Here is a 13,058-nt window from a genome sequence, read left to right as displayed (position 1 = left end):
ACATTTATGTTTTTTTTAATTAAAAAGAATTTATTTATTTGTTTTTAGAGAGAGGGGAAGCGAGGGAGACAGAGAGGGAGAGAAACATCAATATGTGTTTGCCTTTCGCATGCTGCCTACTAAGGGTCTGGCCCGCAACCCAGGCATGTGCCCTGACTGGGAATCAAACCAGTGACCCTTTGGTTCACAGGCAGGCCCTCTATCCACTGAGCTATACCAGCCAGGTGGCTTCTACATTTCTTATACTATTTTTAACCTCCCTGTCTATTTTGTACCTACTACTTGTGCTACTTATTCCTGTGCCTTTTCCCTCTTTCCTCCCTGCACCCTCCCTTCTGATAACGTAAGGGGCAGAGCCTTAGGTGTTTGCTGGGGTGGGGCAACCCATGTCACTGTGTTTTGGTGCTGTATGTGTGAGTGGGGTCCCAGATGGGATAGTGTGGCCTGGTCAGCTCTCTGCTGGCTTCCAGTCCCCTCTGCTGCTACCCACGAGCAAATTGGGCCGTTCTGATTCTGATTCCCAGGTGGGTGGGTTTGTGTACATTCTAGGACCCTCTGGGTCTCTCCAACGAACTCTCCTGTGAGGCTGGGAGTTTCTCTTGCTGCTTCAACCCCCACAAGATTTTTCAGCAGAGTCTTTGAGGCTCTATTTCCCCACACTAGATCTGTGGGTTACGTGATCTGTCTCGCTGCCCAGTTGTTCCTTCTGGTTTATCTGAACACAAATGTGGGACTTTCAGGTCCCCCAGCCTCTGCCTCGCCCACTCTGGTCCTCTACCCTGCCTCCTTGCTGGAAGTCCTGTCTGCCCAGCCACCTGTCTCTGCCCCTCCTACCTGTCTGGTTGAATGTTTCTTTGTTAACTCCTTGGTTGTCAGACTTCCCATACAGCTTTATTTTCTGTCAGTTCTGGTTGTTTTTTGTTTTTAAATTTTTGTTGTCCTTCTTTTGGTTGTAAGAGGAGGCAAAGGTACCCACCTATACCTCCAGCTTGGCTGGAAGTCAGCTTATACTTTCTTTTTTTTATATATATATTTATTGATTATGCTATTACAGTTGTCCCATTTCCCCCCCTTCACTACACTCCATCCTGCCCACCTCCTCCCTCCCACATTCCCCGCCTATAGTTCATGTCCATGGGTCATACTTATAAGTTCTTTGGCTTCTACATTTCCTACACTATTCTTACCCTCCCCCTATTTTCTACCTACCATTTATGCTACTTATTCTCTGTACCTTTTCCCCCTCGCTCCCCCTCCCACTCCCCTGTTGATAACCCTCCATGTGATCTCCAGTTCTGTGGTTCCATTCCTGTTCTTACTGTTTACTTAGTTTGCTTTTGTTTTGGTTTTAGGTGTGGTTGTTAATAACTGTGAGTCTGCTGTCATTTTTACTGTTCATATTTTTTATCTTCTTTTTCTTAGATAAATCCCTTTAACATTTCATATAATAAGGACTTGGTGGTGATGATGAACTCCTTTAACTTGACCTTATCTGAGAAGCACTTTATCTGCCCTTCCATTCTAAGTGAAAGCTTTGCTGGATAGAGCAATTTTGGATGTAGGCCCTTGCCTTTCATGACTTTGAATACTTCTTTCCAGCCCCTTCTTGCCTGTAAGGTCTCTTTGGAGAAATCAGCTGACAGTCTAATGGGAAGTCCTTTGTAGGTAACTGTATCCTTTTCTCTTGCTGCTTCTAAGATTCTCTCCTTCTGTTTCATCTTGGCTAATGAAATTATGATGTGCCTTGGTGTGTTCCTCCTTGGGTCCAGCTTCTTTGGGGTTCTCTGAGCTTCCTGGACTTCCTGGAAGTCTATTTCCTTTGCCAGATGAGGGAAGTTCTCCTTCATTATTTGTTCAAATAAGTTTTCAATTTTTTGTTCTTCCTCTTCTCTTTCTGGCACCCCTATAATTCAGATGTTGGAACATTTAAAGATGTCCTGGAGGTTCCTAAGCCTCACCTCATTTTTTTGAATTCTTGTTTCTTCATTCTTTTCTGGTTGGATATTTCTTTCTTCCTTCTGGTCCACACCGTTGATTTGAGTCCCAGCTTCCTTCACATCACTATTGGTTCCCTGTACATTTTCCTTTGTCTCTCTTAGCATAGCCTTCATTTTTTCATCTAGTTTTCGACCAAATTCAACCAATTCTGTGAGCATCCTAATTACCAGTGTTTTGAACTGTGCATCCGATAGGTTGGCCATCTCTTCCTCGCTCAGTTGTATTATTTCTGGAGTTTTGATCTGTTCTTTCATTTGGGCCTTTTTTTTTTTTTTTTTGTCTTTGTGCCTGTTACACAAAGGGGCGGAGCCTTAGGTGTCCACGGGGGTGGGGTAACGCTGGTTGCTGCGCTGTGACGCTGTACGGGGGAGGGGCTGACGGGGAGCAATGGTGCTTGCTCCACTCTTTGGCTGATTTTAGTCACTCCCTCCGCTACCCACAATCAAATTGGCCCCCTCTGGTACTGATTCCCGAGTGGGTGGATGGGCTTGTGCACGCTCTAGGCCCCTGTGGGTCTCTCCAACGAACTCTCCTGTGAGGCTGGGAGTTTCTCCCACTGCCGCCTCAATCCCATCAGGTGTTTTCAATAAGAGGTTTGAGGCTTTATTTCCCCAAGCTGGAGCCCTGGGTTGCGCGGTCTGCTTCGCTCCCCCACCGTTCCTCCTGGTTTATGTATGTGTGAATGTGGGGCCGTGGGGTCTGCTAACTATTGCACTGCCTGCCCAGTTCCACAATTCACCACCTTGCTGAGTCCGCCAGCCGCCCGCCTTATCGCGAGTCCTCTCCCCCCGGCTGCCCAGCTCCGCCCCTCCTACTGGTCTGGATGAATGTTTCCTCTTTATTTCCTTGGTTGTTGGACTTCATGCAATTCGATTTTCTGTCAGTTCTGGTTGTTTTTTGTTTTTAAATTTTTGTTGTCCTTTTGGTTGTGCGAGGTGGTGCAGTGTGTCTACCTAGGCCTCCATCTTCGCTGGTGCTTATACTTTCTTACAGATTACCATTTATAGCTATACTGTCCTCTGACTCAATTCTAAACTGATAGCCTTCTTTTTTCTTAGTTTCTGAGCAATTGCATGTTACAGATTAATATCTAAGATAGAGCTTTTCTACTACACACTTCCTTGCAAAAAATTTTATTTTCTGTATGAGAAGATCAAAACAAAAATACTTGGTTTTCTCTACATTTTTTATATTTTTCATTTATTACCACCATCTACCATTTTTGGATGTCAAAGATCTGGTTTTTTGTTTCGTTGTAGAGATGTTACTTAGCTTAACAACACCTTGCAAAACGCTTTTTTCTTAAAGTAAGAACTTTTCAGGTATGGGCTAAATTAGACCCAGCCTTTTCTGAGTTATTTCTCATACAGTGAAATGCTTGAAATAGAAGGGTGATTTTTTTCTCTATCATGGTTACCCCTAACTAATCATTTGATTTAGGCTAGAGCAGGAGTTAGCACTTTTTTCTGTAAAGGGCCAGATAGTAAATATTTTAGTTTTTATGGATCATAATTTTTGTTGCAACTACTTAACTTTGTAGTTGTAGTATAAAAGCAGATGTAGACAATACGTAAATGAATTAACATGGCTGTGTCCCAGTAAAACTTTAGTTATGAAACAGGTGAAGAGTCAGATTTGGCCCACAGGCCATAGTTTGCTGATGATCTGTTTTGGTAGTTTCCTTGAGAAACTGTCTTCTGTTTTTAGGTTCTGATGCTTATAGATGCCAGCTTCGGGTTTGAAATGGAAACATTTGAGTTTCTAAACATCTGTCAAGTACATGGCTTTCCTAAAATTATGGGCGTTCTCACTCACCTAGATTCCTTCAAGTATAATAAGCAGCTGAAGAAGACAAAGAAGAGATTAAAGCACAGATTCTGGACAGAAGTCTACCCGGTATGAAAATAATTAAATTATTGAATGCTAACACTGTAATCCTTTAAAAATAGACTGGTTGAGTATGAGAGATTAATAATATCTCTATAGATTCACCTCCTGAGTTTTCTTTATATATCTGTTGATAGTCACTCGCATATTTCCTCAATATAGTCTTCAGTACGGATCTTTTTTGGCGTTTTATTTGTCTCTCTCCCCAGCACCAGGCAGTGTCTGGCTCTAAGTGTTTTAGATTTGTGAGTTAATAGAGTTTGCCCAAAGTTTCTCATATTGTAGTTACAGAACCAAGAACTGTAGTGTACTCATACTGCTACTCCTTCTTCCCTTCCACACTGATATGGCCCATTGGTTACAGGATGTTTTCTGTGCCCAGGAATCCCACTGCAGTACTCCAGACAGATGCCACTGCTTGACTGGAGAACAGTTTTGAAACTAAATGTATTTACAGTTTTGCCCTTAGAAGGCCCTGATAGGATGGTTCCTGAAAGAGGCCAGAGAGGTTCTGGAAGCATTGGCATAGTGGTTTCCTAGAAATCTTCCTTTCTTAGGATTGCTTCTTATTTAGAGGCCTTTTATTTAGTGCAGTTGTTGACAAGAAGTTAGTTGAAATTTAATTTTTTTGTTTGTTTGTTTTTAACGTTTAGGGTGCCAAGCTCTTCTATCTTTCTGGATTGGTGCATGGAGAATATCAAAACCAAGAAATTCACAATCTGGGTCGTTTTATTACAGTGATGAAGTTTAGGCCTCTTACATGGCAAACCTCTCATCCTTATATCCTGGCAGACAGGTAAAAAGTTAATGTACATCTTTTTCTTCCTTCCCAGATATTTCAAAGCTAAGGAGGTTAGAAAAAGAACAGTATTAGAGCGTATTTTGTGCTTTTTTTGAATAGTGGGGGGAGAAATGTAGTTGGTAGAAAATACCTACTTTTTTCTATCGTTATTTAAAGATGCTGTGACTCTGGGAATAAAGTATGAAATATTTAGAAAAATGTGAGGATTTTGAAGCATTTAGGGCTATAGGATGTGGCTTCATCCATGGTGCTCTACTCATTCAGATGTGTATTGTGTTTTCCTTCCTTTATGCTTTCTTTTCATACTGTTTTCTCAGCCTATAATACTCTTTTCCACCTGCCAGAACCCAAGCCACACTAAAAAACAAAACAAAACAAAAACCCAGAACAAAGCTTAATCCTCTGTCCTAAAAGTTTTTTCAGGGTAGGTTCTGTACTCTTTTTCTGACCCCAGGGAATACATTTCCCATTTCTGCAGTCATACTTATGGAACATATATTATGTAGAGCCTTAAAAAGGTCCAATCGTGTGTTTGCTTCTTTTTCTCTGATAGATGGAGAACTGTGCTTGCTTATTTCTGTATTTTCTATAATTTTCTAACATGTTTCATGAACTAGTAAATGTGATGAATTATTGACACGAAGGGAGGTAGAAGAACTCTGACATTCATGTCTGCCATGTGATTGGGTTTTATTTTTCTAGGATGGAAGATTTGACAAAGCCAGAAGATATCCGAACAAATATCAAATGTGACCGAAAGTTGTCTCTTTATGGTTATTTAAGAGGAGCACACTTGAAAAATAAAAGCCACATTCACATGCCAGGTATTGTTTCACTAGTAATTGTAGAACTTTTGAGATGACTTCATTTCTCAGGTAAACTGAAAAATGGCCAAACAAGATAAAGCTCCCTTGCTGGAGGTTTTGAGAGTAACTCAGCTCCGCACTGGCCAACAGACACTGAGTTGACCAGATCTCCTCTGCTTTGATGGTGGTGTTTAGCTAGAGAGGCACAATGCCAGTATCAAATGGTGCCATTGTCCTGATTGAAGCTTTCTGACTGGGGTCCGTTTTTGCTGACAGTTGATAGATTTGTCAGCTGAAGCTACTTCCTGTCTTTCTTCCAGGTGTAGGGGATTTTGCTGTGAGTGACATCAGTTTCCTACCAGACCCCTGTGCCCTTCCTGAACAACAGAAGAAGCGCTGTTTAAATGAAAAGGAGAAGTTGGTTTATGCACCTCTCTCTGGAGTTGGTGGTGTGCTGTATGACAAAGATGCTGTCTATGTCGACCTTGGCGGCAGCCATGGCTTTCAGGAATCGGTGAGAGGAAAGTCACAGGAAGTAGTATAGTTACCTTTCATTTACTCAAGCTTTTAAGTCTGTATTCATATTTATGATAATGCCTGTTGTAAATTGCAGAATACTTAACTCTACCAAGCAGAAAGTAGAAGTCTGTCCTTTGTGCCTCCCTGCTGCAAGATCCACAGGAGATCTCACATCTATCTCCCAACATGAGCATTGCAAGCAGTTTGGTGCCTTGTACTTCCATCTCTCTTTATAGAAAATCAATGTCTTCTAGCTGTCTTTGGTCTTTCTCTCTTTTTTCTTCTCTTCAAACATATACACATTTATTTAGATTATTACATGTTATACGTAAATACTATAATGTGGTATCATGTGTTTGTGTGTGTGTGAGAAAGAGATAAGTCATATTTGTTATATGAGATCCAGCTTTAAATGCTTGTACAAGTTTTGGGGGCACATAATATGTGATTCCCTTGTTTCCTGTTAGTATTTGTAGAGCTGCTTCTGTCTCTATACAGTTTTGTACTATTTCATTGTAGAAATAAACCTCATTTACCGTAGCAATCTTTGAAGTGCTGAGGGGCTCACCCCATATCCCCTGGTTTAAACAGTGATGTAGTAAGACCTTGCACATGTAGCTTTGCTCACTGGGAGGGATCTTTCTATGCAGTAAATTCCTCGAAGTGAAATTTTTGAATCAAAAGGTAGCAAATTTATTTAATGGACTCCAGATTTTTATCTCTTTTACTCTTCAGAAACGATATTTTGTTGGGCTAAAATGAGTGCGTTCTGCAGTATGAGCACTGAAGGTTTTTCTAGCTAGGTATTTAGGTTATCAAGTTGTATACTCTGTGAACTTTGGACAAGTTTAATAAAGAAAGAAATCAGATTTAGACTTTGTTGTAAGAATTTTCTTTTGGGGGGCAGTAAGAAGGGTGTTTTAGAACTGTGTTTTGGGCAATTTTGAAAAAGTAATTGAAACCAGTGTCTCTTCAGAATCCTTATGCATTCCTGACTTTCACTTTCTTGGTTACCTTGATAGGACGAGGCTAGACCCACCCATGAACTGGTCCAGAGTCTCATTTCCACCCATTCTACTATTGATGCCAAGATAGCTTCAAGTAGAATGACACTTTTTTCTGACTCCAAACCACTGGGATCAGAGGATATAGATAATCAATGGTAAGTTTGTTATTTTCTTAGAAAAAATTATGCTACAGAAGATTATGTCACCCATAACTGCCATCATAACACATTTTGGTGGGATTCATTTGGGATGTTTTGCTTTGCTTTGTATGTGCATTTGTTTCTGAGGGTTCTTCACTTAGGTGACATTACATGACACTTTTTTTTACATGGCATTTTTTGAATGAATATGGAGAATTCCATTTTTGACAAACCCAGAATATTCCTCTACTTTCACAAAATCTTTTTTATAGATTTCTCTTTAGGAGATCTGGTGCTGCTTGGATTTCTTTTAGTGGTCAAAATAGTGGAACAGGCAGAGTCAGGGAGCTGGCTCACAAGGCTGTCCAGAAGTCACATATCTTGTCTCTAAAAGTTTTACTTATGTTGCGTTGTAGTGTCTCCTGTGGGTCAGTTTCCACCAATGTGTGGCCGAATGTGAGTTGTTTTCATTCTTGGTTGGGAATTTGTATACCTTAAGCATAATAGGTGTTTTGTTTTATTGTAGTGATTTATGACTACCAATAAAAATCAGTCTGAAAATGATTGAGATTATCTAGTTTATAACATACTATAAATATATACAAATGAAGAAATAGTCATCTGCTGCCATTTAACTAGCAGACAGTGTAGCATGGTAGTTGAGTGCAGTAGGCCTGCTCTTTTGGGAAATTGTCTCTCTGAGTATTAATTTTATATCTTATAGTAGTTGTGATGATTGAATGCAGTAATGTACACATAAACTATTTGGCATGATGCAGATAACAAGTATTCCTTGTCTACACGGATACTCTTTCTAACAAAGTTACAGTCATAATTTATGTAAAAGTTCTATGCTTATATTGTGAGCATTTCTTCTTTTCTATACAGTCTTCATATATAGTCATCATTTTGTTACTATTGGTGTATAGTAGCCTGTCTTTTAGCACAGGCTCTTTTAGTACACTTTTTAGTATTTTCCTGATTGGTTTAAGCTACATTAACTGGCTTCATGATTTTTAATTTCATCCTGTGGTTTTAGTATTTTGATGATTCTTTATCAAGTATTGTATTGGTGATTTTAAATGGCAATATTGTTAATGTTCTTCCGTGTACATTGTTAGCTAGCGTTCTTTAACAAGGAGCTTTCACTCTCAGTATCACTGTTGACTAATGGACTTTTTTGTTTATTCCATTTGTTATTCTGTTATTTATGATGCCTTAAATTATTATGTTGTCCTTTTGGTCTGTCTCGTGTCCTTTTGGCATGTTTGTTTTGCTCTTTGAGCACTTCCAGGCTTACTTTGTACCTTTCCCTGCCTTGAACCTGGAGTCAGCCACTTGTGTGGATCATCTGTTTCAAGCTTGGAAATGATGTTTTCTAAAAGATCTATTAAACAGTTGTTTCCATTTTAGAAGTTTTTCCCTAAAATTAGTCTATTTTTTAAAGATTTTATTTATTTATTTATTTTCTAGAGAGAGGGGAAGGGAGGGAGAAAGAGAGGGAGAGAAACATCAGTGTATGGTTGTCTCTTGTGCACCCCTTACTGGAAACCTGGCCTGCAAACCAGGCATGTGCTCTGACTGGGAATTGAACTGGTGACCTTTGGTTTGCAGGCTGGCACTCAATCCACTAAGCCACACCAGCCAGGGCTAGTCTATTCTGTTAAGGTTATGTCTTTATTCTCTCTATAAGTCTATTGGAAGAATTTTATTAGGGAACTGTGCATGAGTTTGCTTATTGACTATTCTAATGTTTATCAGATAAATCCTTTCTGTGCAATGTTATTTAAAACTATTCCTTGACATTATTTTCTACTTCTTTGCGTAGTTATTGACTTGCCATTTCTAGATTAGCAGATTGTTATACAAATTGAATTATTTTGCTTTACTTGGTAATCTAGGCTGCGGATACCAAAAGAAGAAAAGCAGATGGATTTGAAAACTGGTCGAGTACGTCGGAAAGCCATTTTTGGAGGTGATGAGGATGTGTCTGGAGTTAGTGATATTGAAGATGATGAAGAAATGTCTGAAGGTGACAGGTTAAAAAATAGCTCTAGTGATGAAACAGAAGAGGAAGAAGATGCTGAAATGACTGGTAAAGTGTATATTGCTGATAAGATTGTCAAATGGCCAAGACTTGAGGAGACGGAAGAAGACATTGAAAAAGATTTACTGGCATTTGCTGACAGTGATGATGACCTTGAGAGGAGCTCAGAGGATGAAGGAGAAGTAGAGGAAGCTGATGAAAGCAGTGAAGAAGAGGGTTCTTCTGTAGAAGGAGAGAAGGATATTTTAGAACCTAAGTCTACAGAAAAAGGCAGTAAAACAGGTCTTTTACAAAGTGATGGTTTGATTGACAGTTTGAACCTGGAGAAGACAATGAAAAAAGTAACTCTTGCTATTTCAGATTCAGATCATTGCAGAACTGAAGAGGCATTTGCATCTGAAGACGAATCTGAAGAAAGCTCCTCTTTCAGTACAGAGGAAAAGGATACAGAAAATGAAGAGGTTATTAGAAAAAAGTTTCCAAAGCATTCTCAGGTGGTCAGTGGTCAGAAACTATGGTCAGAGAATTTAATTGATGAGACCAGTGATGTAGATTTCCTCAAAGAGGAAGAAGATTACAAGGAAGAAAATGTATATTCCACAGAAACTTCAGGTATGCAAATTTAATTTAACTGTGATTATAAATGGCACTAAAATCTTCTACAAATAGAGTGTCTACACTCGGGGGTCTGCTGTTTTAGATATTTTGTTAACTGTTCAAATATTCTACCTCATAAAAGGATTTCCAGGTGAATGAACAGTGAGCTTGAAGCAGAGATGACAGATAAACAGATTTAATCGATGTTGGTGTTGGTCTATTCAGGTGCCCTCAAGTGGAAGGAAGACCTTTCCAGGAAGGCAGCTGAGGCCTTTCTGAGGAAGCAACAAGCAACTCCCAATCTTCAAAAGCTTATTTATGGGACAGGTAAAAGACCTCCAGTTCAGATCTAGACACATAGATTCTTAGACTGTTTTCTGAAAAGGCAATGAGGAAATTGGTTGGAGGTTTGAGTGGTACTTATGACAGCCATAAGATATTTCTGGCTGTCATAGTTGTATTTGGCAGATGTTTTTAATCATCACTTTATGAGAACCACAAATTGGTCATATGAAATAGATTTATGGGTTTGTCATAAAACTTTTGATGAGAATATTCTCATATGTCAATTTGTATCCTCGATACAAAGTCCTTTGTGATAATTTTTTTGTAGAATTTAGTGACAAGAAAATATAAAGTGGTGAAGTTTATATTTCAGTCCCCAGTTATTACGTGATTAGAACAAGGCCAAAAGAGTATGTGTGAGCTAGGAGCATCGAATTAGGAGGTTGGTGTGTACTCGTGTCCATTCAGCTTTTGCTTAAGTGCTCTTAGTGACTAAGGACTCAACATTCTTCCAGAGAACCTTTTTATGATAATTGAAAGTTCTGCCTGTAAATTTCCCTTCCCTCCCCCAACCCCTATTTTCTCCCTCCTCAATGGACTCTTTGCTGCTGCGTTGCAGGAAGGCAGAAGTCTCCCAGACATGGTAAGCAGTAGTTGCCTGACTTCTCTGACTGATATGCTCAGGGACACGTCAAAGAGGGACCCTCAGTCCCAAGTCCTCTCTTCCATCATGTGGTCTCTTTAGTGACAGAGGATGATGAAGAAGAAGAAGGTGATACCAGGGAAGAGCTTGGAGGCTTGTTTCGTGTTACCCAGCCTATCAGAGAGTATAAGCACAAGGCTGAGGCTTTGGACTGCTCCAAATTTCACTTGGAGGTGCCCCATGATTGGGATTTAGAGGAGGTAAGGCTGAATATGAATAGTATGTTTAATTTTTGAGAGAATTAGAGAATTGTTCTAAAAGGAGATCATGTGATTTTAATACTGCCTACCTGTTACTTTATAACAGGATATTTTCCCAGATGTTGGAGTGCATCCTAAGCAATAACATGTTCTGAGTTTAGTCAAACCCCGTGCATGTGTTATGGAGAAAATTGGAAAATGTTCAACTTTTAGCATGGGTAGTACTTGAAGCATTGCACATAAATTTTATACATTTAAAATATTTTGTCTTATTATTAGAATAAATCCAGTGTCCCTAAGTTAATATTTATAATTTATGCTATTTGTAGACAAATATATGACACTGGTAGTAAATTTGCTTTGCTCACCACTGTGTAGTCACACTGGAATTCTTTCAGTGCTCAAATTTACCAGGCTTAATCCCATCTTACACCTCTTGCCTCTCTTTCTTCTAGAATGTTCAGATCTTCCCGTGCTGGCTTCTTTTGATCAATTCAGTTTAGCTTAAATGTCACTCCTCAGAGAGGTCCAGTCATTATCTTACTAGCTATTTTAATTTACAGAACAGCACATAGGTACCTTATGAGATTCTATGCAACCATTTTTATGGTAAAATTTAATATAGATTTTAGAAGGCCACATGAAACAGTAGTTTAATTTAATGGATTACTAGGTGAAGCACCCTTGTAAGCACTCTCTCCATCCTAGTCACAGTCCTTTCTGTCCCTGCAGAAGGAACCATGACTCTCTGGTAATCAATTTTTTCTTTATTGAGTAATTTCATCCTCCCAAGTTTGCATCATTAAACAGCATAGTTTACTTTTACTGGTTTTTTGGGGGTTTGTTTTTCACTGTGCCTTTTAATCTTTAAATATACATTTTTTTTTCACTGCCCATCTTTCCCCTACCACCTTTACACTTAATATATTTAAAGAACCAAGTATATGGTGTGTAGTTTCTCATATTCTGGACTTCGTGGATACCACTGCAGTCCTATGTGCAGTTCTTCAGGCATCTCTGTCCTCTGTATTTCTTCCTATAAATTGATACAGAGAAATAGCACTAGAACTCTGTGATGATGGAAATAATCTATATATGAACTGTCCAATGTGCTTGTGGCTGTTGAGCACTTTTAGTGTCTAATGAGACAGAAGAACTAAATTTTTAATTTTAAGTTTTATTTAATCTTAATTAGAATTTAAATAACCATGTGGTTGTAGCTGCCTTGAAGACAGCACATCTAGAAGTTTGATTGGATTTAGGTTTGATTTTTATTTTCAGCAAGACTGCTTCCTGGGTGGTGGTGTTTTTTCATTAGGAGGTACATAAAGTTATCTATTTTAAAAGCTGTTGATCCTCAGTACCTCGATCCATTAATTTATAAGGATATAAAATGGTGATATTTTGTTCAAATTTCTCTCTAATGTTTATTAGCTAGTATACTTCTATAAAGAGAAACTTCCCCGCATCTACCGTTTGGTTGCCCAGTTCCATATAAGCAGAAGAAATGCTTGATTCCTCTTACCAGTTTTCAGAATGATTCTCCAAAGATGCCTTTTTTTTAAAGTATCATTTTGAATTCACAAATTTAAATATAGTTGAGCGTTTCCTTCCACTGCACTTGTTATACTTATTGATTCTCAGGTTTATTTCATCTGTTGCCAATGAGAGTCTTCACGTTGGTCCCTCCCTGTGTTCTTTTGACATGATCCTACTACTGGTCCTTGAGCACTTTGTTGCTGTCTGAATGATAAGGTGTTCCAGTGTCACATTGTCATGTTGCTGATGCTACACATGAAGCAGCCATGAAATGAACTGATTTCTTTCAGTGCAAAATGGTATTTCAGCATCACAATCTAGACATGGGAATATTCATTGCTACAGGTTTGGTCATTGTTTCTAGGCCATTTCAGTGATCAAATTTAGGAGGATTTATACAGATATTTCCAATTCAGATTCAGAACTACAGGGTTTTTATTTAACCTCTTCTATCTGATATTTGTAACTCTGTTTTTCCACTGAAGAAACTATTCCCTGTTTGGTGAAATTAGAAAACTGTATAATTAC

General features: G+C 39.0%; 1 protein-coding gene across 3 annotated transcripts in view; it reads left to right on the top strand.

Annotated features, from left to right (window-relative positions):
* The window catches only part of BMS1 (BMS1 ribosome biogenesis factor), a 54,760-nt gene that overhangs the window by 14,690 nt on the left and 27,012 nt on the right, over positions 1-13,058 (top strand). For 2 of the 3 annotated variants that reach the window (XM_045196032.3, XM_024561135.4), the window contains exons 5-13: positions 3,706-3,894; positions 4,539-4,681; positions 5,390-5,511; positions 5,814-6,007; positions 7,035-7,174; positions 9,061-9,818; positions 10,029-10,130; positions 10,708-10,731; positions 10,834-10,991. In XM_045196032.3, the coding sequence (XP_045051967.2) occupies positions 3,706-3,894; positions 4,539-4,681; positions 5,390-5,511; positions 5,814-6,007; positions 7,035-7,174; positions 9,061-9,818; positions 10,029-10,130; positions 10,708-10,731; positions 10,834-10,991 (1,830 nt within the window). The remainder of the gene's footprint in view (positions 1-3,705; positions 3,895-4,538; positions 4,682-5,389; positions 5,512-5,813; positions 6,008-7,034; positions 7,175-9,060; positions 9,819-10,028; positions 10,131-10,707; positions 10,732-10,833; positions 10,992-13,058) is intronic. The other variant, XM_024561136.4, reaches the window with a different exon arrangement.

Source organism: Desmodus rotundus, chromosome 4, assembly GCF_022682495.2.
Source record: "Desmodus rotundus isolate HL8 chromosome 4, HLdesRot8A.1, whole genome shotgun sequence".
Lineage (NCBI taxonomy): Eukaryota > Metazoa > Chordata > Mammalia > Chiroptera > Phyllostomidae > Desmodus > Desmodus rotundus.
This window is presented reverse-complemented; position numbering and strand designations above follow the sequence as displayed.